Here is a 24,981-nt window from a genome sequence, read left to right on the forward strand (position 1 = left end):
GTTGGTGCACATAGCCACACAATCACCACTTCAACTGCTCTGTGCTCCTGTTTGGATTACTACAACATACCACCACATCAGTATTTAACCAAGGTTGCAGCAGCTGCCAGGAAAAGGTTAAATCATGATCACTGACAAGATCTAGCAACTTAGTATTATTACAGTGACAAACTGATTGACCTCTCTGAACACTCTATTGAGAACTACAGGGGTAACCTAGTCTCAATTGTCACAAACTCCTATACTGCAATTTGTTGATGATGTATTTCTTTGGGTACCGATAGCCCTGCCTTTTAAAAAAGTTTATTTCTAACTACTAAATTAAGGGAGTATTTAAGCATTGTGTGAGAATTTCCTAAACACAATGTCAACTTCACCAGTCAGCTCTGAGAAATACTGAAACAATTTCCAGAAAAGATGACATCAGTTTTAAGAACACTGCAGTGCAGGTTTTGGTACTTCAAGGCACTACATGGAGTATGGCAGCTTGGTATTTATGATATTAAATCAGTTGCCATTACTAAAGCGTAAGAGAGAGGGAAGGTAATCACTGTAGAAGATTTTACTGAGAAAAGATCAACCAACTGTATTAGTAATAAAAACTTTCCACTGCACAACTTGGCAGTATTTTACAAATACAGAGTATTAAGTAGAATTTTAGGAAGGAGAAAAAAGGCTTTGGATTTCAGCAGATGGGCAATGTAATTCTCAAATAGGTTGCATGAATTAATAGTTACAAGTACAGCTCCTGTTTTTGCTTTGTGCAGAGCCCTCCCAAGGCCAAAGGAACAGACCCAGACTGCGTTTGCCACACTCCCAGGAAACATAATTCATAATCAACCATTGCTGTTAAGTATTAAGCAGAATTTTTATACTAGGAATTATTCAGGCTCTTTCACTCCATTGGACTTTGGTTTTAAACAGAAGTCAGTTCACGTGGATACAATAAATAGTTTATTAATGGAATGTATGCAAGTTTCTCTCTTCCATCTTTCCTCTTACTCTCAGCACCTTACACACAGATGTCAAAGGAGCTTCAAGTCCAAGCCAAGGACCAAAGTTAATTTCAAGGCAAAATGAAGAGAGATTAAAAGTTAAGACTGGCACCTTTGAGTACCTAGTTCCTCAAGTGTTCATCTGGTTCCTCAGACTAACAGGCAAATTGGTGTTTCTTCTTTCCACACCTTGATCTACCTCCTTCTTCCTGACTCGTGTTCATTTAAACTCTTCTTAGACAGGTCACATGCTCCATGAGGACAGTATAAAGTCACGCTTGCTCTAACGCTCTTTCAGCTATTGCAATATCCCTTTTTGGTTTAAATTCAAAAGCCCTACTGTTATCTCTTTGCGATCTTTTGTAACAATTAAGTTTATCTTTGGAATTTTACAAAAATGGAAAGAGTCTTTTTTTCAAAATATAGAGCACTGTGGCCAGGAATAAGGCGAGGGCGAGGAAGATGAGCAGCTTGTCTGTCAGCTCCCTGCGATTGTACTTGGTTATTAGCTTTCGCCCCAGCTGAATTGTCCCAGACATGGACTTAAACTCTTCATTTGCTTCCAGGATGGTTCGTGAAGAATTGGCTGAAATTGAGGAGAAAAAAGAAAATATCAGCTGGTTGTATTTCAAAAATACCTGACAACGGATATAAAGATGCAGTATTTGGTAATATAGATAAGCGCCTGTGAGCTCCTTCTGGGTCAGACTGACTTATAGGTAAGACAAATGCAGACTCTGCTCTTACAGAAGCTTTCACACCTCAGTAGTCCTGATGTGCTAAGGAAAAATGCAAAGCAAAACCAGAGTACTGAATGGCTTAAAGGCTCTATGTCCTGTTCCTGAATTTTTCAAGTTTTAGCTTTCCAAATAAAATCCAGTTCACATATTTAATGGGAAAAAAATCAGTGCTACCTGAGAGCTCACTGGTGCCAGAGACCAATAGAGAAATCACCATCACTGTCAGCATCCATTCAAGCAGCAATGGGATAGATCAGTATTTGAGTATAGTAACTGCACAACTCAAACTGCTCCCCCTTGCCAGAGCAGTAAATCAGTGTGATTCAGATGGGCTTGCTGACAGTGAGAAAGCAGCATCAGCAGTCAAAGATCCTTAATTGCTCAGCTCAATTTAAACAGTTTTTAATAATTATTTTGACATACTTTTTTTTTTTCCCTTATAAGAAATTAACTAGAGGAAAAGTGATGACTGGTCTCAACCAAAGGCAGAATTTGAGAATATGCCAAAACAGCAAGATGGAACATTGGCCCCTTTCAACCTCTCTTTCCCTGTGAGAAAACAAACAAATACCCCAAACTCTTCAGCTTTCCTCCTTTCAAATTATTAAATGACAGCAAAAGCCCAGGAGTTCCCTTTTTCTTCAACTATGGAATGCACCCCACACATTGCATACATACAGAATGTGTACAACTGTAAATGCTGGTACACCACTGTGCTGAACTGATTGATGAAAGAAAAGTCAAACTCCAAGCATGTTGCCTGGTTCACAAAAACAAGCACAGCAGAACTACATCCGTAAGGTTCTTTAAACCATTACATCTTAAAAAAGCATTCTGATCCAAGTGAAAATAGAAAACTTGTTTCTCATCATTAATGACAAAGCAGAGCTTCCCCACTTCACAGCCATGTATATTCACTGTGTGCTAGGAAAGGACTTGATAAGAAAAGGAAATTCTAACTACTGATTCAGAATTTGCAGCTGGGGTTTGTAAATGACCTTTGGCAGTTTTTCCCTTGATGAACTCCAAGTGCTGTTCAGTCAGAAACAGGATGAAAAAATGACTGCCAAACTGCCTTTTTAATGGGAGAAGAAACATGCTACTTTTGCAGGAACAACCAGTGCCCAGCTGCCATCCTCAGACAGGGACAGAAAACAAGGAGGGAAAAAGTTGTGTTATTTATCCTCATCTTTAAACTGTTCCCTCTCCTGCCCAAAAGCGAGCTAGTAAGAGGCCCAGGCAACACAGATCCAACATCCAAGTGCTTCATGAATCACCAGTTCTGACAGGTCACTTGATTTATGGTCTTGGGAGTCTAAGCCAAAGAACTGGGTGAAATCTTGGTTTCACAGTCCCTGATGCACTGCTGACAGAGCAAGTGACCTTGGGTTCAAGTCACTTGATCTCCTCGTCTCTTAGTCATCCCAGCTGGAGACTGGGTGAAAACAGTCTTCCAGCCATACCAGTTTCCTCTGTGTATGGACTTGTACCTACGCTTTTATTTTCCCTGCTGTTACCAAATGCATGCCACGACAGTAGCACTGAGAAACACCAAACACGCTCTCAGCACTGTGTGAGCTCACAGTGCTTTTACAATTGCTTTAATGTGAAACTAAAACAAAAGATCCTTATCCTGCCCCCTTTTCATAATCACAAAACAGAAATCCCCAACAGCTCCACACACTGTACACTATTATGTTGCATTTATGTCCAACTGTTAGAGGAGCTCTTTTGGATGATCCTTTAATTATCATCTTAGTACATTCTCCTACAGCAAAGCAGGTTTCCACTATACTCCACACCATGTCAGTTTGCCCCTACCCATCCTAACAGGACTGGTGAAAGGTGCTTCAATGATCCAAACCATACCCAAACACCCAAATAACATCCATACCGAGGGTTTGCACAGTCTCCTCACTCTGCTGGACTTGCTGTGACATCATCCTGCTAATGCCCATCAGACTCTCTGTGATGTTACTTGCACTCTCTGCCAGACTTTCCTTTGTAGTCTTCCTGAGAAAGTGAAAAAGTAAAGCAGGAATTATGCCTCCAGGTACTGCAGGAAAAACGCTGCTATCACAGAGTCTAGAACAGAGCTTGGCACCACACATCTCTGCCAGAGTACAAAAGACACAACTACTTTTTACTGAGTAATAAATTCAGATTATCTTCACTAAATAATCAAAACAAATTACAAAATATTAAGGCCACGAGCCAAAACAGTGGCTAGGGGCTCAGAATCTCATGGGAGCCCATACTGCACCACTTATTCCTCCATGACTGTGCACCTTCATGAGCTGGTATGGAAACACTGATACAAACTTTATTATCCTGGGTATCCCATTTGTTGCTTTCAATACAAAAATGATATATGATTACGTCCACTTTTGCATGTGAGAACAGCTTGTATAATGATCCATTACTTGTTTATAATCCTGACTAGAATTAACATAAAAGATAGTCAGAACAACTCTGAAGGTTAATTTATGCCCTCTTCCACCTAGACATGACAATGCCAAGAAAACCTGAAGTTATCACAATCCTTAACAGTTTAAATCTCCATCAAAGGTAAATGTACTCATAAATAAAAGCTATGTTCCAGATACAATTAAGTAACTTAAAACTGTTTATGTCACTTCTATTTAAAACCAGTTAATACAGCACACGCTGTTTAAACCTCAGATCGTACAGTGGGATGGTCCAATACCTTTGCCTTAAGGAGTCTCTTCCCTGCAGCAGTTGATCTTTCTCAGAGTTGTCAATGGCAATTTTGCATGCTAGATTTGCCTTTCTCCAAGCTGCCTGATTGCTGAAATCACAAGAGCACAATGTTATAACATGATGGTATCACTTTGCAAGCGAAAACAATTTTCACAAAGCAATTACCACTGTAACTGAGCACCCAGATATGCACATGGACTTTATGTTATACCACAGAGTAACAATATCCCATCATGTCATTTCTGCTCCTAAGTGTATTGTTTACGGAGCAAGGGAAGCCAACTATGCCAGCTGGCAGATGACAGACTCTCAAGCCACCTACTTACATTCTCACCTGCTCAAAGGGACAGACCACAGTTAGGGAGTCAGGACAAGAGAAAGGAAAGGAAAAGGGAGTCCTACTCTTTCCATCCCTGATCCTTTCTTGGTCTTGGGCAAAACAGCATCATGTCAGCAACTGCATTCGCAAAAGGGATCCGAAAGTCGCTGCTGTACAGAAGGCAGATTATCTCCGGTTTCAGGGGACCAGCTGCCCGACCCACCTGAGCATTTGTTTCTTATGGTTTTCCACTTCCCGCAGCAAGGCTTGTTTCTCTGACTCCTTATCCTGCTCCTTCGCCATCTGTTCCAGCTCCTTTGGTGGAAAGCAGAAACGCGGAAGCCCGATCAACAACTGCTGCCACCGGCAAGCCGCACACCGCGACCCCGGGCCAGGGAGCGCGTTAACAGCGGATCGCTGCAATAAACTAACAAGCCGCGGCCGGGACTCCCACCCCACACCAGCCGCCCCGCGGCAGGCCGCACGGTGCAGGCCGGTCACCTCACCTGAATGCGGCCACGGAGGTGGCGGAACTTCTCTTTCACGGCGGCATTGAGCTCCGTGAGGGCGCTGAGCGGCCCCGGGCAGTCCCGGATGTCCTGGAAGACAACGGCCCGGTCAGCGCGGCCTTGCGGCGGGCATCACCCCGCCCGGCTCGGCTCGGCTCGGCCGAGACTTCCCGCACAAGGCGGCGGCCGCCCCGCAGCCCTGGCAGCGGAGACCCGCCGCGGGGCGGTACCTGCACGGCCGCCTTGATCTCCAGATCGAACCTGACGATCTCCTGGTGGCACACCCGCACCGGCACGCAAGCGCCCGCCGCCATCTTGGGAACGGAGGGGGAGGCCGCGGCCCTGCCGCCCGGCCCGCGGGCGCCCCCTGCGGGCGCCGCTCCGCACAGGCGTGGCGGGGCTTGGCCGGGGGCCGCCCGCGGGCGGCGGTACCGTGGCGCTGCCGGTGGTGCCGGTTCTGTCTGTGGTTATTGGGAAGGAAAACCCTGAATTCAGGCGCTGTGTTGAAAGCGTGGAAAGGCGATTCGTTAGCAGAGGGGGGCTAAGGCGGGCCCCTTTGCCCTTATGAGCCAGAGGAAGGCCCCAAAGCAGCGCTGCCCATGGCACTGGGAGAAGCAGTGGTCGCAGCGTGGCTGCACAGTTCTGCACCCAACGGACCGCCCCGGGTTTCTGCGTGGATGGGAAGGTCTCTGACCCTCAGTACCAGGGGTGGCCGGTGTCCATGTTGGGGGAACAACAGGAGGTTCCGGTTGTGCCCCGGAGAGGAGGAGCGGGAAGACAACGCAACGCGACAGCCCCTTTGCCTTTTCCCCATCTCCCTCCCCGGTGCTGTGCTCCCCTCCTGCCCTCGGACCCTGCTCTGGGACACACCAGGTTTGGACAACGCAAGCTGGTGTTGAAGATGGAGACCAACCAAAGGAGCTGCTGGGCTGCAGCCCGGGCTCTCCCGATGGTCCCACCACGCTGGCCCTTGACAGGCAGCTCATGGCAGAGTCGCTGACCAGGGGGAACACATTTGTTCCCTGCCTTGCTCCGCTCCCCTCCAAGGAGAGCTGACAATACCAGGAGGCCCAGGGCCGCACACGCCGCCCGCTGTCACGTCACACAATGATTCGAGATGGCATTTCCTCCACAATTTTTATTTTAAATTACAAAGGATGTTGCATACATTGATGAATCCGTATCTGAATAGAAGTGCTAGGGATGGGGGGTGACAGAGTAAACAAAGTCAAGAGTTTAATTGTGCCTCTTTGAAAAAAAATAACTGCACAACTATTAACCAACATTTAACATTGCAACTCTTTAACAGATCATGCTTTTAACAAGGTAAATTTATTTGCTAACAGAGACAAGACTTTCAGTAAGTGTTTCTGAGCTCCAGTTGGAAGTTGATTATAGAATAGCAAGGACAGCATTACAATCATGACCCCAAGCACAGGCAGAATAGGATGCCATGTTTTGTTTTCAAATGCTTTTATCTTTTTACCTGTCAACCACCTACACCTGCACGTGTCATCAGCCTTAAGAGTTCACCCAACCACAAATACGGAGCAACAAATTTTACTTGGACATGATGTTCTGCAAGGACCGGTGATTCCAATCAGAATGTATGAATATGCATCATTATAAGAAAGATTAGTAAAAATTAAGTGTTGCTACTAGGTTTTGCTTCTTAATCAGAAGATTTTGGTAGGGCAGAACATGCTCTTGCCAGTAACAAATCCAATCCAGATTTCCTCACAGCAGCTAGTTAACTCACCCAAATTTGATTTACACCCAACTGCAAAATATTCTTAAGAAGTCTGAACATGACTGATGTGCTCTAAAAAGCTTGGAGGTGGTTTGGTTTTCTTTTTTAATGGGAAAAAGAAGAAAGTGTGGCTTAAAATAGCTCTGGCTCCACTTTTAGCTCCACAGCTCATTAGAAAGACAATAAATGCATAGTCAGTATTTGCTCTTGTGGAAGTTCATGAATGTCTAAGAGGCTGAGGATTATAATTCAGTGCGCACACACACCTTCTTATCATGCTAGAAGCATTAGGGGAAAAAACATGGCATATTGTAAAATGTAAATTGTAGAAGGTTAGAGACATTTTTGTATGCTGCAAAGAAGATACAACCTAAAAGTGCCATCTTTCATTAATGACACTGAAGAATCCCAATTTATATTGGGAGATATTAAAGAGTGGTGTTTTCTCAACATACTAATGCCCTTAATACAGTTACACAAAGAATCAGTCACTGAAGCAGTAACTGTTTGAAATGTACTTCACACAATCCCTGGGGTAAGCAAAATAAACCTCAGCTATGTGCAAGGCTGTGTCAATAAGCCAAGACTACATCTAGCAGCACACTTAACTAGATGATTCCAACTGAAGCCTCCGACTCGAAAAGAAAATCATGATTAGATGCATCCTTGAAATTCAGGTCTCAAGGCCAAAACCAGATCCTAACATTCACGGTACATAATTGGGTTATGCCTCAACAGAAGTTCAGGAAGACTTGCAAGCACGTTTGAGGAACAGAATTGCATCTACTATTTCTGCTGAAGGCAACTTGTATACAACCCTTTGAAATTCTCCTGATAAAGTCTTTTAGAGCTTTAAAAAAATAGCTATGTTTAAATGATTTATTGAGAAGAAAAGCACATCCAGTCTATTTTGTGAATAAGCTACATGTCTTATTAATGAAGGCAAATATCAGATAAATATTGGGGGAGGGGACTTTCTAAAATAAAATCAAAACTGACACCACTGTATTTCAGAAGTATCTGGTTGCTTCTAGATGAGTCAAAATACCCTTTACCCATTTTAAGTTTTTTGTTTGTTTCTTTTAAAAAACACTTTTTCCTGGCCCTTTCAGTATGGAAAAACATCTATCTATAAAGATTAGGAACTCAACACAGCGGAGCCCAACTCTCACATCAGCTTTACAGCAATGTAACTTCATCAAATCACAATGATTTCAACTGGTATGGTAAGAAAATCCAGCCCATCCACACGTAAACATAGCTTTAGTAGTAAGTCTCTCTCATCCAAAAAGAAGTACTCACCAGGTATCAGTGTATGTGTTCAATAAACCATAAAAGGAAGCGTTAGCAAAAACGGCTTCGGGCTAAAAAAACACCCTTCACGAGCACCCCCACATTTTGCAAGGCCGTTCAAAAACTGGTCTCCCATAGAAATAGAAAAGGACTACTACTGAGAGAAACTGAAATCAGATCTATCCAGACTTTCTTCAGGATGCTTTTATGAGTTCTGATTCAATTTCAGAAGGGTTAGGTTTGAGGAGTTCAGAGGGAATGAAAAACATTTAGTTCTAGGTGTACAAGTAAGGCACAATATAAAGCCACATCATCATCTGTTATGAAGGAAGTAGGAAAGGACAAGAATCATACATGGTACAGTAGAACAAGCAGTCCATCAATTCAAAGTGTGGCACCTAAGTTCAGACTGACGAGATCTCAACAAGAGCAGTTATGACAGCATGCTTTTAATATGGAAACAAATTCTAGAGAATCCAGTGTATCAGAAAAAGGAAGAGCTTTTGTTTATATTAAATCAAAAATATATAATTGCTTTTGGATATAGGATTAAAAGTGAATACTCACAATGCCTACACTCAAAAACAAACAAAAAATCCAGGACTTCATTAAGATCCACATACCATGTATGAACACTGAAAATCTTTAGAAAATGGTCTTCTCTAAAGATCATCCAAAAATGCATGCCACAATTGCCAAAAAACAGAACATGTACATTTGTTGGTTTTTATACCCTTATAAGATTTTTGTTTGTGATAAGTATACACTAAATGTATATATTTTAATGACACTAGAGGAAGCAGATTGTTACTGGCATTAAAGTACAACCATTTCTAGACGGTTTAAATGCCACAGAGTCCCCTGGTTAAAATGTAAAGCTGCACAGCTTGCCTATGTCACCTTTATGATAAAGTTAAACCAGCAAAAGGTCTTATCTTTACTCTACATTTTACTGCCAGGTTTTATTTATATCAAGTATCGCTGCAGCATTCTGACCAGCCCAGAGTTAGCAGCAAGTGGCAGGAATCATATAAAACGCAGTTTTCTTTTTTTTTGCTTTTTTCTCCTTTTTTTCTTTTTTGTATTTTTTTTTAAACAAAGTGCTTTTCTAAGATATACATACATATAAATAGTTACAAAATAAAGTGTCAACATTAAAAAGCTCAACTATTTAAAAGCTTTTAACTTAAAATAATACATAGAAAACACGAAATGCAAAGGTATGGAACTCACTAAAGATTCAAAGACTACTTTGAAATGCTAGACCAAAATCATATTCTGGTTTTCAGACAAAAATAAAAAGCTATAAAGTTGTATTTGCCCAGTACTTCTGAGCAGTAAAAAAGGGGCTTTTTTAATACCTTGTCAGTTTAATTTGTCACAGAAGTTTTCACCTGATTGCAAAACTGCTCTCAACATTTAGAAATACTGCCTTGCCTACACTGTTTGGATATAGTGTAAGGAACTCTCATATCTGAGCAGTGCGGCAACACCATTCATCAGAAAGGAACAACAGTATTCAAATCTTGGTACAGACATGGCCTTAACTTCACAAGAGACATTCTTTGTCGGGGTTTTATGGGCCGTATGTATCTCCAGAATAACTGCAACATCAGCAATAATTACAATAGGAATACATCTGACCCACTGTGTAAAGCAGCAGCCAACTCTCACCTCACCTTGACAACAACGACGACAACAACAACAACAACAAAAACACCTGAAACAAAACCACCCACATTCCACTCAGATTTTGCAAGTCTTAAGTGGATTTACAAAGTTTTGCCTAAATTGCCCTGGGTATTTGTTTAGTCTCTTGTAGGAAAAACTTTCTCTACAGCTCAGTAGTGGTATTTTGGCCTCCTCCTCCCTTTTGAGTCTTCCAAAATATTTAGACATAAAGTAAGCTGTGTGCACACTCACAAGTATGTGGCAGGAGTGCCACCTTCATCGGCCACTCTTACTGCACTATTACCGATCCAGACTTTGTTTTTATAGTACAAGCTTGGATATAAAAATAATCTACTTATAAACAAAAAGGAATCACAGTACAATACAAACTCAGACAAACTAGAAATGAAGTGGAGAAATTCCCCAAAGGGAGCGGGGAAAAAGCCTTCATGGACTTTGCATTTTTCTTTTCAGCAGCTACATTTGAAAATATTTGGTATTTCTATTTTCAGTAAACAGTGTTTTGTCATCTTTAAATAGGGAGAGAAAGAACAGGGAGGAAAAGGAAGGGGGTCCATGAAACCAGAGAATGATCTTGCCTTGAGATAAAGGACTTTCTCATCAAAGGCTAAAGCTTTTAATCTGTACGTTAACACTGACTACAAAGCCAAGTCTTATTAGCAGAAGAGCAAATAAGAACTGTGTGTTAATATTCTTCAATCATAGAAACTACTGAATCAACAAGAATAAGTCACATAGAAGTTTGAAGAAGCTAGTTTCGAAATACCTGTACAAAAATATAAAAGTCTATAAATTTCTTTTTGTTTTGTTTTGTTTGAAGCCTGTGTTGATCCTTGGAAACATCACATGCATAATAATACATCAACTGGAAAAGTGGCAACTAAGGAATTAGATATCTGTAGCTCTTTTTTTCTCTTTACATATATACATGTTACAATAAAAATAATTTTATTTTGGTTGTTTGGTGGAAGTATACTACAACAAGCTAAATAATCTTTTTCTTTTTAAATTCTCAAAGTTGAAAACTATTTTACCAATAGCTTACTAAAATCCAAATATATTAAAATCTCCTACAGTAAGTGCAGAGAAAAAAGATTTAAAGACTCCGAGATGGCCACCAACTTATCTACCATGGAAGCGAACTACAAGAACAGCAAAATAAGATCGTTATGTATGAATGCTCCTTCTGTAGATAATTGGACCCAAACAAAAAAATTCACAGTTCAGTAAGATCCCTAACCCTGACCTTTAAATTTTTTTCTTTTTTTTCATGTGTTTTTACATTCAGTACAGTATCATATAAGCTGTGCAAAACTTTACTTAGACTGGCAGTTCGCCATATCAGTTGCATTTGTCTTTGGTACAAAAATAAACAATCGCATTAATGTGCAAGTATTTGTTTTCTTCCGGCCAAAGTACCGAAATTGAGTTTTCTAGAGCCATCTTTTATACAATACATAGACTCTGTGGCATATATCTACATTTTCAACATATTCCTATATACATTCAAAAAATTGTAAGAGCTGGAACAAATACATTAAAACCTATAATCTTACCATCTATACATCTTGGTTTTTCCCCTCAGGGTTTTCTTCATACAAAACTTTACCAGCTTATACTGATAGCTCTCCCCCCAAAATACAAGGCACAAAGAATATACTTTTTTTCTCTTGCTTGCACAGACATTTAAATACTCTATTAAGCTCAGAAAATTAAAGTCTTCTATGGCACACTAGCTCTATTGCTATGTGTGCTATGTACAAGTTAATGGTTGCAAAGAAAGCTTACTGGTTTGTAAGAAGAACAAATGAAAATCCACTTATTAAAAAAAAAAACACCAAAACCAAAAAAAAGGAACAAAAACCTCCCTAAATTGACAGCTTTACCAGAAAAACGCTTCCTCTCATTTTACTTGGAGCATAAACCTGTCAGAATATCTGGCATATGCTAACATTTTTTACTAGCAACCCCATGTTTTTGCTTCTAAATCAAAAGTGATATATTCTGGTCCTAAAGAACTTAATTTTCAAAAGAATCCTCATCTCTGTATTTAAGTTTAAAGCAGCTTTGAAACTACCTGGTTTATGGTCCAAAAATGCTATTAAGCATTTTATATCATGCTTTGATTTGGTTTACTACTTTGTTATTGAAAACCAATGGAACCTAATTGTAAGTGCGTACGTAATGCTAAACTGACATGCAGACCAGAATGCAATTTACAATGAAGTAATTGACAACACAGGTAGAATCTGACCGATGAGAACAGCTGAAGTCGTGTCTTTAAACTTTTGACATCAGTATTCATAGCCCTACAAGGCCACCGGTGGGGTCTCCTTCTGCAGTCTTCTCTAAAACTTGATTCACAAATTCTGATGTCTGTCCAGCTACAGGCAGTCCTAAGAAAGGGTAAGAAAATGTGCTGTAAGGGTGCTACTCATGGCATGTACTCATGCATTCCTATATGTGATACAAAGCCAATGAATGCTTTGGTTAGTAACCAACAAAAGGCACAAATAACTGAAATCAGGAAGCTGCTTTTTCTTCTCTATTCCAGAAATAGCAATCTAAAGTATCATAGACTATTTGTCTCTTCACATACATGCAAATACATTAAGTTTACATCTTACCAAGAGTGTCTTTAATAAGTATGTTCAATTTTTGTTCCATGTTGACTCCTCTATCATCTTTAGGTACCTGCATCCGGTTAACTATTTCTTGTTTAATGGAGTTGATCACAAACAGTAAATTATCTGCAAAGAAGAAAACCTGGATTAGATTTACAGCACATCCCTCCTGGAGCAAAAGAGATCCACAGTTGTCCACACACTACTATCTGAAAGTGCCAAAGGTGTCACATCACACTTACTGTAAAACTAAGATGCAATAATTTACATCTGTAAACATATTTTCACAAAGATTTATATGACTCTATGACATTACACATATACATTTACATAATTTACATCTGTAAAGTAGCTCAACACTGCAGGTAACCCAATCTACATATACTTCATGGAGTGAGTGGTTTTGTACCAACAAAACTGTTTGGTTTGTACCAACCCTGTTTCCTCTGTAAGATGCCAGGTATGACCGAAGTTACATGATGGCAAAACACAGACTTGTCTGAACAAAAGAAAAATTAAGATGTGAAGAGTTGTATTTACCATATTCCGTGTTGAGACCCCAGAGTTTTACTTTATTGGCTTCATACTGGGCTTTCTTTTTTAGTCTACAAGCCCTATAGTAAGAAGAGGGGAAGAATTAGAACACTAACAAAAATTCCAGAATACTAAGAGCATCTGTTTGCCATACGAACTTATCAACCAGCACTCCTAGAGCTGTGACGTACAAAATCATCTATCTACTCAGCTTCACTGAAAGCACTCTGCTACCTGTATTTGCTTACACTTCACACTAGTGGATTTTATTACTGTATCAATCATTTGCCCTGCAGCTAAGCAAGCCAGCTTCCAGTGGAAACACACTATTTAGGAAACAGGCAAATTACATCTCCAAAGTGCCAGTCTCCCTGCTTTTTGGTAACTTGGTAATTATCCCATTGCAGGAACTGCCATGATGAAGCAGGATCTCTTGAGCCAAAAATTAGTTAGATCTTAATTGTACAGTTGCAGTAATCAAGATTTACTCATCCGTGTAGCATTATCTAATACATACCTGGAAGCCAGCTTGTTCTTTTCTTTTCTTGACCTTGGTCTGGCAGTTAAGGGAAGTTCACTGACTGGCGTCAGGTCACTGATCACCTTATTCAGTTTCCTCAGTTCATTACCAATCTGTAGAAGTTTTCTGGGGTTGGGAGTCAGATCTTCTACATCAGTCCTCCGTGACTTCTTTGCTGCATATTTTCCTGTTTTAAATATGCAGGAAATTGAGTTGGGAAGTGATACAATACATACACAAACCTGTGGAAAAACATTCTTAAATATGTAGTTTTTTGGGTGCAGCTGAAGTTCCTTTGTTCATTGCAAGAGAATGCACTGGAATCATGTAATCCCTATGGCCTTTCACAATGGAAAGAACATTTCCAGACAAACTGCTTTGTACAATTCATATTGTATCCAGATCAGATAAGAGAAAATACTGCTGGCCAAGCTACTGGATGTCACAGACAGGATTCACACACAACTCTGCTGAAGAACATATGTCACAAGTTCAAATGCAGTTGTTTTGCCCCAACTGTAACTTGCTAACTTACATGTTCAGCCAATATATCCTCTTGCAGACTCAAGTTATGAAATGCCTCAATAATCTTATTGCTAAAGTTCTGTACTAAGAAATAGTGTTGAGGCCTGGTATTGAAATGATCTTCAGTGATACTGAGCTTAAATGATCCACACAAAGGTTAGTTAACCCCTTCTGTGTGTATCTGAATCTATTTAAGGCCTGGTTTTCCTACGGAAATACAAGTATTCAAGACCAAATCTTTATTTCTTAAGATTCTCTGCCACTCCTGTGTGTCTTTTTCTAGCGACTGATCCTAAAAATCTCTTCCATATGCACCTGACTTAAAGGTCACTTGCTCCTCCAAGTATCTGGTGGGACTGAGTCCTCAAGGCACGTCTGGCTATTTGTATAGATATAAGCCTTCAGAAGAAGGAGTAGTAATATGACTTTAGGTACTGATATTTCACTACAAGATAAATTAAGAATATAAAAACTATGGAGACTTTAAAAAAATCCCAAGTTTTATTCCCTGAATAGATCTACAAGTAACAGCAACAAAAAAATCCTTTGGTTGAACAGAAGGTAAACTGCCACGTTAAAGACAGCAATTTACAACTGTAAGGGAATGTTAACATTACAACCAGGAAAGCTGCTTTCATTTTCTCCTTCAAAGCCAAAATCAAATGGAGCAGCCTACCAAAGAGGTCCTGTGACAAAAAAGCAAACATTACTCCTAAGAGTGGTTTGTTCTGGGTGATATTAGTCATGTCTGTGGTTAGCAAATTGCTAATCAAAAAGTTACGGGAATAAAACACAGTTATTAGACCAATTGGTTCAAGTTTCTAAGGGGGTATTTTAAAGAAATAGTTTATTCACAGAAGAGTAACTGCTTCACTGTGCTGCATTCACATAGGTAGGAGAAACAAGTAGGGAGGAGCAAAAAGAGACAGTCATGCCTTATTGCTTGTCCTTTGGGTCATACTGCGGTTAACATGAATTTTGCATTTCAGATCACTTCCAGCTTACTTCTAACTCAAGCAAGACTTAAACTAACAGCTATGAGGAACAAATCCCAGTCAAGCAACCCTTCCAATATGTTTACAGTATTGTACTGAGAAAATTTCCAACTTTTGGGGTTTCCACTGAAAGCCCTTGGAAGTTACAATTTTCAATTCATTGACCTTCCTGTGAAGAAACCACACTGAAAGTTACTACTGTGTGTTCACTGTACCTTCCTTGGACACTTTGCAGAGCTCTGCTAGTCGAGCAACAGACTTCCAGTGTTTTAATGATTTATTTTCATGGCCAAAATACAACTTCTCAGCAATTGCAAGTATGGGAGTTGGGCTACTGAAGGTGTCAGAACGAAAGACGTTCACTTGTAACTAGGACTCTATTCTTACCATCATGGAGACCATTCTTCTGATACATGTTACTTGGTAATGTATCTCGATTCCACTCGGATGGCCTCAGCATTCTTTCTTGCTGCAATGGTGTCAGTTGCTCACTGTACTCCCAGAAATATCTTCGCTTGCCTCTTTTCCGGGAGGATATTGCAGTCATTTCTTTTAAATCCTCCACAGAATCATTTTCATACCCTAAAAGGATGCATTGCATTGTTTATATAAAGTTGACAAAACTGTTTCTAGCCCTTTAACTGTGGACTGAGTATTCAAGTTAAAAGCAAAACCACATACAAGGCCTGTTTTACATTATCTAACAGACTTGGTTTTCATCATCGGGTATTTGCCTTAAATCCAGAGACAGACACTGAGCCAGTGATGTTGCTTCATTAGTTGAAAAGAGACAAATTATTTATGCATTGAAAGCCCCTTTATGTTCTCTGACCCTTTAAGCTCTATTGCTGTTCTCCCCCACAATCCCACCACTGCAGAGTACAGACAACAGCTGTTGGAGAGTGTTCTTCCATTTTAATTAACCTCTAATCAAAAAGTATGGAAGAGAAGCAGATAATAAAGATGAATTAGCAAACGACTAATAAAGAAAGCAAAATTATTCAATCATAGAATATTCTGAGTTGGAAGGGACCCATTAGGCTTATTGAGTCCAACTCCTGCTCTTCCTTGAGTCTGAATACTTTTGGGAAATAAATCAGATCACCCCTCTCTGTCAGACTAGAGAAAGGGGGCTGTGTTATCAGGACAATGACCTAAAGCCTTTAAGAAAAGACCATCTAAATTGAAGGTATCTGGACACAAGCTGTTCAATCTCTTCCTCACCTCTTTAAGTGGGATGAAATGATCCACAGTAAAGCTACAAGAAACTTTAGAGGTACATTATGATGCATCTGATATGATGCACTGGTCATGAAACGCATGGACACTGCAATGCCACTATCCACACTGCATAAATATTATACCATAATTATGTAAACACAAACCACAGCTTTTAAAATCCAATGTGAGTTTCAGAAAATAAAGGCAATGTATATTAAGGTTAAGAAACCTCAAATCATTGCATCACCTTGTGCGCTAAAATCCTATATAATAGTTTACGTTAAAAAAAATCACATACACCGATGAAGCTTAAAAACAAGGTTAAAGCCAACCACTGAAGGGACTGTAAGTGTAACAAGCCTTGACCCCTGCCTTCGTCCTTTAACAGTAGGACAAAGAAGACTTTCTTCTTTTTAAAACAGGCCGTTCAATTAGTATGTTTGCACTTGAAAAAACAGTTGAAAGAGAAAAAACAAACTTTCTTGCTTTGGTCCGACTCTCGCCTCATAACCAAAAGTATGATTAAAAGTTAGGTGCCCAGAAGGATGAAACCAGCTCTGAAGTTCTGTTTCTAATAATTTCATCAACTCCCTCACTTTGATTCTCTAGTTTAGTAAAAAGGCAGCATTTTAAAAGCAAATCAAACAATGAAGCATGGTTTATGAAACATTTTTCTTGTACAGCCAAAATGATTATGACAATTTACATTCAATATAGTTTCAAATACCATAAATATTTCTACTGTATTTCCATTTTACTCAAATGCTGTTTGACATAAGTATCAAAATACTCTTAAAACCCCCAGTTACTTTCCACTTGAAAAAACATGTCAAGCTATGTAACTTATTTATATAGATGTGTATAAATTTAGCCCATCTTCATAACACAGAATTAAGCCAACTGATGAAAACAAATCTCTTGAAAAGCTGATGTGTACAAATGTACAAGGTTAAAACCAAGACTTCCTGTTTGCTTATTTAAACTATAATTAAGTTAGCAAGTTAAATTACGTTGACTTAATGCGTCCTGCCTTGCAACTCTAACATTGACCTGCTATAATTTTAAAGTTACATAGAATAATCTAGTTCTTGTATGTACCTTTCAAGCCCTTCATTATTCCCTCCTAAAAGTCTTTGTTCACATCCCTTACTATGGTTTTAGGTTTAAATTCACAAGGGTTAAATTAAGTAAAACAGAGAACAGAACAGACACAACTTCTGCATCTTACCACATTAAAAGCAAAAATAGCCCCACCAAAACTAAACCAGAAAAACCTTTCTCTTTAGCACTTAGTCACACTGACTTGTGTCAAACTACTTATGAGTCTTTTTCCTCCAGCTGATGGTCCAGGTGCTCAAAACAGATGCAACGCAGCTTCTTTAAACAATCCCCGTGTCTCTACACACACTTTTCCCTTTTGGCTATTTCTTCTCCAGTGCTACTGAAAACTGAATCAGTTGCTGCATCTCCCATTTCTGCAATCTTTTGACTTCTTGAGGGGAGAAGCAGTCATTTATAAATATTTCTATTAAATGAGGTAGGTAAAATATACCAGTAATGGAAAGAAAAGTTTAACTATTAGAAAAGCCCTGGGCTGATAATTCACATAAAAATTACCTTTGCAGATGACCAAAATTGCTAAATTGGTATCATCATGATAATAAAAAAGTCTATTCCCCAAACTTGCTTGACAGCCAGTCATGGTGTGGCTATTTCTCCAAGTCCTGAAGTTCACTGTCTCCTCAGACAACACTAATACTTTAAGAATGCACTTCATGGACTCCAAAAACATATTCAAAGAAGAATAAACAAAAGCCAACTGTGCATAAAATACATCAGAGAGGCAGCAGTAACTAAGAGTTTTTGTCCTTTCAGTGAATTAAGTCTAAATTTATCAACTGATTTTGGTTTCAGCACTATGGAAGGTTAAATCTTCCTGTGCCATGCCTATTTTTAGAAACTGTATCCATGGTGTTTACCTTTACTCTAAAGGTAAAAAAACAACACAAAGTACAAGAGTGACATAATCAAAACAGCTGAAGACATTACCTTCTAATAGAATCAAAACATATGGTGAAACTTTTAGTATCACCTTACTCCAGGTGAATAGCTTCATTTCAAGTCCTAGCAAGCTGGTATAAGCCAAGTTCCTCTGTTACTGCATGATGTAGATGTATTTAGAAAGAGAGCTTGGCAGTAAAATCTGAACAAGTGACAAACAGTTAATGTAATTCCACCAACTGAAATCCAGCCTTTTAATACGACATCTCTTTCTCAAGGTTACCAGGCTTCCTGTGCAACGTGCCTCCGTGGGCTGCAAAGCACTCTGCAGCACAGCAATCATTACAGAGCTCTAATAGCTATTCAAAGCCCCAAAAAGTAGAGGGAGTTGAACTCAGAAGAAGGGAGGAAGGGGTTTTAAAATGCTAACAAAAATGTGTAATGTACATGTAAAAATAACACAAAGGGTATAATGCTTAATAAGTTTAATGCCAACTCAGGAAAGCTACTTAGAAAATAATTTAATCTGAGAGTTCATTATGACAAACAGTGACAAGCTTTAGGGAAGCTGCTGTTCTTAAAAAGGCAAAATTTCAGCTGCTTTCCCCCCTGAAGTTACATATTGCCAAATGTCTGAATACCTTAATTCTTATGCTCCAAAACAAAGCATTTATAACACTTTCTACAATGAAACTAATACTTGGTTACAGTCCTGTCCCTTTCCCTTTATATTTTCTTTTCACACAACATTACCGCTTTGTTACCTTCTAGGTGAAGGTTAGTTCTTATTTCTGCTGTTAAGGCTCCATTTCTACATGCAGAAGAGAGGATTTCAGTATCCTTTGAAGACCCACTAAGTGTTACTGCTGAAAACCACCAAGAAATGGTTCAGTTAGTTTCAGTAGTAGGTATTCTTTGGATTCTGCGGAAAACTATACCTAGAGTAGGACTTAAGTAATGATGAAATTATTTCACTCAGGCTATGGTTTCATACCAGCTATCAACAGGCACAAGTCTAGATAAATTCAAAGCAACAAGCACTAGAAAGCTCCACACATCCCATCATTAAGCCACAAAAAAAAAAAGAAGATAAAAACTACAGGGAGTTGCCCTACAACCTTAGGCTACAACCCAGGTTTCCTGTATTCTCTGCTATTATTTTTGTGCATGACCACAGCTTACAGAGTTTTTCTTGAAACAGGGCAATATAGAGACCTTGTCTAGTTTTTGTTAACTGTATTTTGCAAACACTTAGAAAATCTGGGATGGAAGTTCCTAATTTAAGGTCAGTGTTGCTCATCTGTAACAATACAGCATTCAAAAGCATTCTTTCCCACTTGGCAGACAAATCCATTAACCTCTGTGTTAACAAAACCTGACACTGCTGGTACCTGGTTCTGAGAAAGTATCGCTGATGTCATCATCTTTATCATCCTCATAATCTTCTTCCTCATCATCATTTTCAGAGAGCTCATGCTCACTGCCGAATCCTTCATCATGGTCCTCATCTTCAATATCGTCCTCATCATCCTCATCTTCCTCAGGGTCTCCTTTGGCTGACTGTTCACCCAAACTGTCTGTTACAAAAAGAGAATAGTTGTGCTCTTCTTTCTTCTGTGAAGAATCTGATACCGATGTGCTGGCAGAAAGACTGCTCTCCCCAGCAATGAGCCCTGGGGTTTCCTGGGGTGGGCTGAGGAGCAGTTCTTGAGTCTCTTTAAAAGGCAAAATAGGAGTTGTACTGTGACTGTGCGGGGACTCCATTCCTTTTCTTTCTTGTCTCTTTGCTACAGCACCACAATAGCAGGTGTTTTCCTTTGCTGCATCAGTATGTGTCTGGCTCAGCACTGGTCTGCTCTGTGGTAAAGGATTGATCTTTACTTTTGCCTTTTTGACATAGTCTTTACATTCAACATGAATGTTAACCTTTTCATTATTGTACACATTGGTCTTCACCATGATTTGTGTACTGGAAGCAGGCTGAGTTGCAGGTTTGCTTGCCTTCTGAACACAGTCTGACAAAGGTGCCTCAGCCTGAACATTCTTGGAGGAACAGACTGGGGCTGCTGCCCTGGTTGCAATTTTTTTCCCAGGTAACAAAGGATTTAAAGGGTTTTGTTTTACACTAAAGAGCAAATCAGGGTAATAGAGTGAATCAGAAACAGGCTGGGAGTCCTCACTGTTAAGCTGAGCCAGTGTTGGTGTTTTGCTTATCACCTCTTCATCTTGGTATGGGCTTGAAAAGTCATCAAGGCCCAGGTAATCCACCTCTTTTGTTCCCCAGATGTCACAGCTGGTTAATTTAGTGTACTTCGTTAAGTCTTCACAGTAGGTGTCCCACTGCTCCCATTTTGAGGTGAGAGCAGCTTCTTTGTCCAGGATGTCTGTAAAAGACTCCAAGTTCTCAAGGTCTTTGCAGTCCTCCATTGAAAGTAAGTTGTCTCTGGAGCTTTGCTGATAGTCCATTTCTCTGTCCTGTGCATAATAAGACAAGTTAAACATTATTACAAAAAAAAAGCATCAATCATCTCTGTCCTCTACTTAATCTAGTACGGTGAGTTGAATTCCAGTGAAGTGTAAAGCAGTGCTAACATATGAAGATACCTCAACTTCACTTTTAAAAAGCTACTGAAAGATTCTTCTGAGGGTCAGAGTGAAGTCTAGCTTCAATGCTTCAGCAGCAGATCCTTCTGAAGAGATTGCAAAAGATACAAGCCAATTGCTGCTGGCTGCTTTTTCTGCTATTGCAAATTCCTCTGGCCATCAGGAACTAGACTAGTACAAATATCCATGAAAGGCATCACAGGCAAGCTGTTCTAGTCTCTATTAACCTAGGTCAATCTCTGCTGTGTGCTTAACAAAATATGCTGAAGTTTACCAATCCCTGGAAAAGCTCATTCTAACATGGTCAATTAACAAGCATGAGCTACTGATATAGGGAAGAAAGAAAAGAAAAAGGTTGCTAGTATAAGTATCTCATGAGTAAATTTTTATTCTCCTTCCCCTGCACACACAGCTTGGGTGAAGTAGCACATAACTGCTCTTGCAGAAAATACTGTAAGGAAGAGTCTCAAGCGCCATGACTAAGGTCAACACAGCTCTATTTGAGACTTATCAAGCCTCTCCTGACGGCCAGCTTTAACAAGCACTTATTGAGGAAGCATGACATTAGTTGAACAAGCAGTGAGGCTCTCCCCTCATCAGCAGCTAGCAATAATGAATAATCTTCTAGCGTTCTTGAACAAATACCCCTTTATTACTACACAAACTCAAGGTATTAATGAAGGAGAGGAAGTTATATAGACACACAGAAAGATGACCTACCAGTTCATACATGAAGTCTGGATCTGAACTGCTTGCCAAGAGATCTGTGCTCATCAGAGTCTGCTCTGAAAACACATGGCTCCGAAAGGCATCCCCAAAAGGAGGGTCCATTCCACTCACACTGGGCTACAACAGAATTGATACTGACATTTGAAGCATGATATAAAAAGCCATAATATTTTCTTCAACAAAACACAGACAGCATTGCCATTTCATCCAAGACTCTGACCTTGTGCTATACTTGCAACTGGAAGATTTTTACCTTCCAGATAAGCATGTCATTTCTCAGAGCAAGAGAATGCTTTAAGAGCAGCTAACAACACGCGGCTCTTTAATCAAAGGACACATTTGTATTCATCATATAGCTGCAAGACCATTGTTCATTCATTCTTTTTTGTGGGTTTGAAATTCTCATGCATTTGCCAAGTTTAGGGATCTGTTAGCATTCGTAGAAGGGGAGAGTACTGGCAAGATGTGCGAGTATCAATAGGCACTACACGCTTGCAGGGCCTTGACCCTAGTACAAGCTATTTTGTACTAAAACAGCATTGACTGTAAAACCATTGGAACTCATAACATTTCCACCTGAGGTTGTAAAAAAAGTAAGATTTATTTCAACTCCATCAAGAGTGTTGTACCTCTTGAGAGCAAAGTGGAACTTTGCAAACAAACATTATACAGGATGACTGGGCATGCAGGGAATGGGCAGCAAGGCTTTCTGCTACATTGAATTCCAGACCTCTTTCTCTTCTAGACACACTCGCCCCGAGGGTTGGGAAGAGAGAAACACTGTTCTGCAGAAAGTCATTTGGTGTGCTGATGTGTGAATCACTGCAGTAATAAAAGGCTGCTCTCCAGGCATCCACCCTCATCAAGGCAACAACTTTGCTCAGTCTTGCTGTGTGAACAAACACAGCACGAAGAGCACAGCTTCCAAGCATAGACACTAATGGGATCCTAAAAAGTATACACCATTTAATCTCTTCTAAATTCTGCCTTCTAATGCCAGACAAATTTGCTCTTAAACTTTCTTCCCCCCCCCCCTTTTTTCCCTGTAAATAAGGAAGCAAAATTATGTCCAGAAGCAAGTAAAACCATAACCGACTTACCTGAGGCATTTCCAAGCCCAGATTCCCCAAATCCAATTCCAAACTTCTTGGTTTATTCACTTGTAGATTCCTTTCCAGCTTTACTTCAGTCTCAGTGAGTTTACACAATCCATGTAATGAAATTTTTCCTTAGGGTAACTTCAGTTCACCCTGATGGAGCTCTTTTATTTGTAGACTTCTGTGTAGAATAAACACAGCAAACCCCCAAGGAGGTAAGTAAGCCTTCACCAAAAAGGCACTGCTTAAAACCAGCCAAAGTGAAGTAAAGACAAAAATTTCCCCTGAAAAGTGGTTATTCCTCATGCTGGAATGTGTAGCAATTTTCTTCTCTTGCCACCTTTCATCGAATGAAAAGCCACAGATGCTACAGAACAGAGCTCCTGCAAAACCCTTTTTGGCTGAGTTACATTTTGTTGCCTTTTTTCCTCCATGCGGAGACCAGGAGCTCTATAGACACATGAAAAGAAAAGCCTGCCTAATTGGAAATAATGACTAGCACACTGCTGGGTGTTCAGGAGAGAAACAATCTTTATGACTAATAGAACAGAGCCAATAAATGCTAAAAATGTCTCAGGCAAACGTCTCGCAATTTCAGAATAATTTCAGAGCAGGCACTAATACTGTTTCGGCGATATCTCCTCCTCTTAAGAGATGAATCCTTCCAGCATCAGATAAGATTCTATCAATCACTCACACAGCAACATCTAGTGGCAGAGGATTACAGCAAGCGTGCTCCCCGGCCAGCGGCAGGGGAAGGGGAGAGACAGACCTCCCCGACAGAACAAAGTGAAAATTGTGTCAAATTCAGAGTTGCCTAATAATGATCTCTTCACGATTCTTCTCGATTGATTTCAAGTAAGGTGCATGTTGAAATTGGTCCAATTTACCTATCAGTAATTTTACCAGTTTAGTAGTTTCTACAGACCTGCTGCTACTTCAGATGAATATCTAAAGACTCTTCCAAGTTTTGTATCTTGCATTTTTAGCAACATTAAGGAAAAACTGAACTGTAGAAAAGCAAGCGCCTTAGCACAAACATCAGTAACTGTATCTACACCAAAGCATAACAGAAGACGCATGAGTAATAGGAAGTAAAAAAGAACAATGTTATACCAAATGCAGTAATAAAAAAATCATCCATGGTATCAAACCTTAGTATGTAATGTAACCACATTGTCTTCAAGGCTGCTGCTTGCTTACTCTCTTGCCTGCCTGCATAAACCCTACCCTTATATAAAGTCTCTTTAACATAAAAGCAGCATTAGAGGAGCATAATCAAACCCCTGAACCATCACACTTGTACAGTTCTTCAGCATTATCACTTGTGCTGGTTTTGTCTGGGGTAGAGTTAATTTTCATCATAGTAGCTAGTAAGGGGCTATGGTTTGGATTTGTGATGGAAACAGCGTTGATAACACAAGGATCTTCTAGTTACTGCTGAGCAGCACTTAAACAGAGCCAAGGCCTTTTCTGATCCTACACCTCCAGCGAGCAGGCTGGGGGGTGTGCAATAACTGAAGGGACCCCAGCTGATCCAGTGGATATTCCATGACACATGGCATCATGCTCAACACACAAATCTGGTGGAAGAAGGGAAAATGTTGGGAGTGGCAGCCTTTGTCTTTGCACGTCACCATTACATGTGATAGAGCCCTGCTTTCCTTGAGGTGGCTGAACACCTGCCTTGGATAGGAAATGGTGAATGAATTCCTTGGTTTGCTTTGCTTGTGTGTGTGGCTTTTGCTTTACTTATTAAAGTGTCTTTATCTCAACTCACAAGTCTTCCAACTTTTGCCCTTCCAATGCTCTTCCCCATCCATCTGTGAGGGAAGTGAGCAAGTGCCTGGGGTGCTGCACAGTGGCTGGTTGGGGTTAAACTGTGACATCAGTTAAAATAGATTTCCTTCTTTGAGCTCTTCACTCAGCATTGCTCCTAAGTCAGACTTTGTGCAGTCTGCTCAGGCTACTTATTCTCTTGCTTTGAAAAACAAATAGTAAAGTAAAAGTGCTCTCCTACAGCAAAGCTACGCTCAGAACCCTCCTCCCACCAGCACATGACAGCATCCCCGTGATTATTCCTACTTTCAGATAGTATCTCAGCTATTTTGT

The 24,981-nt window shown here is 40.0% G+C and overlaps 2 protein-coding genes across 6 annotated transcripts; both read right to left on the reverse strand.

Annotated features, from left to right (window-relative positions):
- Positions 1-931: 931 nt before the first annotated feature.
- On the reverse strand, positions 932-5,674 carry BNIP1 (BCL2 interacting protein 1). 2 transcript variants are annotated; one of them, XM_062607673.1, is made up of 6 exons: positions 5,515-5,674; positions 5,282-5,374; positions 4,999-5,090; positions 4,443-4,544; positions 3,630-3,748; positions 932-1,581 (listed from the first exon to the last, which is right to left on the reverse strand). In XM_062607673.1, exons 1-6 carry the CDS (start codon positions 5,596-5,598, stop codon positions 1,385-1,387), a joined length of 687 nt encoding a protein of 228 aa, XP_062463657.1. In that variant the 5' UTR covers positions 5,599-5,674; the 3' UTR covers positions 932-1,384. The 2 variants fall into 2 exon arrangements, with proteins under 2 accessions (XP_062463657.1, XP_062463658.1); XM_062607674.1 differs by lacking the exon at positions 5,282-5,374 and having other exon boundaries at positions 5,515-5,636.
- A 728-nt stretch (positions 5,675-6,402) lies between these two features.
- On the reverse strand, positions 6,403-23,050 carry CREBRF (CREB3 regulatory factor). 4 transcript variants are annotated; one of them, XM_062607721.1, is made up of 9 exons: positions 22,873-23,050; positions 21,764-21,889; positions 19,831-20,914; positions 19,204-19,302; positions 15,605-15,799; positions 13,695-13,884; positions 13,184-13,257; positions 12,647-12,769; positions 6,403-12,415 (listed from the first exon to the last, which is right to left on the reverse strand). In XM_062607721.1, the coding sequence occupies exons 1-9, from the start codon at positions 22,879-22,881 to the stop codon at positions 12,321-12,323; spliced, it is 1,995 nt and encodes a 664-aa protein (XP_062463705.1). In that variant the 5' UTR covers positions 22,882-23,050; the 3' UTR covers positions 6,403-12,320. The 4 variants fall into 4 exon arrangements, with proteins under 4 accessions (XP_062463705.1, XP_062463704.1, XP_062463706.1 ...); XM_062607720.1 differs by having other exon boundaries at positions 19,204-19,305; XM_062607722.1 differs by lacking the exon at positions 19,204-19,302.
- Between the last annotated feature and the right edge of the window lie 1,931 nt (positions 23,051-24,981).

Source organism: Pezoporus occidentalis, unplaced genomic scaffold (assembly GCF_034315485.1).
Source record: "Pezoporus occidentalis ecotype Australia unplaced genomic scaffold, CSIRO_AGI_Poc_V1 ctg124, whole genome shotgun sequence".
NCBI classification, from domain to species: Eukaryota; Metazoa; Chordata; class Aves; order Psittaciformes; family Psittacidae; genus Pezoporus; species Pezoporus occidentalis.

Coding starts and splice junctions, on each gene's coding strand:
- BNIP1 (XM_062607673.1), bottom strand. CDS start 5,598: ATGGCGGCGGGCGCTTGCGTGCCGGTGCGGGTGTGCCACCAGGAGATC. Junction 5,091..5,281: donor ACCTCCGTGGCCGCATTCAG/GTGAGGTGACCG, acceptor TTTCCACCAAAG/GAGCTGGAACAGATGGCGAA. Junction 4,545..4,998: donor CATAAGAAACAAATGCTCAG/GTGGGTCGGGCA, acceptor TTGTGATTTCAG/CAATCAGGCAGCTTGGAGAA.
- CREBRF (XM_062607720.1), bottom strand. Junction 20,915..21,763: donor CAGACTTCATGTATGAACTG/GTAGGTCATCTT, acceptor TATTATGCACAG/GACAGAGAAATGGACTATCA. Junction 12,416..12,646: donor ACTTATTAAAGACACTCTTG/GTAAGATGTAAA, acceptor ACCCTTTCTTAG/GACTGCCTGTAGCTGGACAG.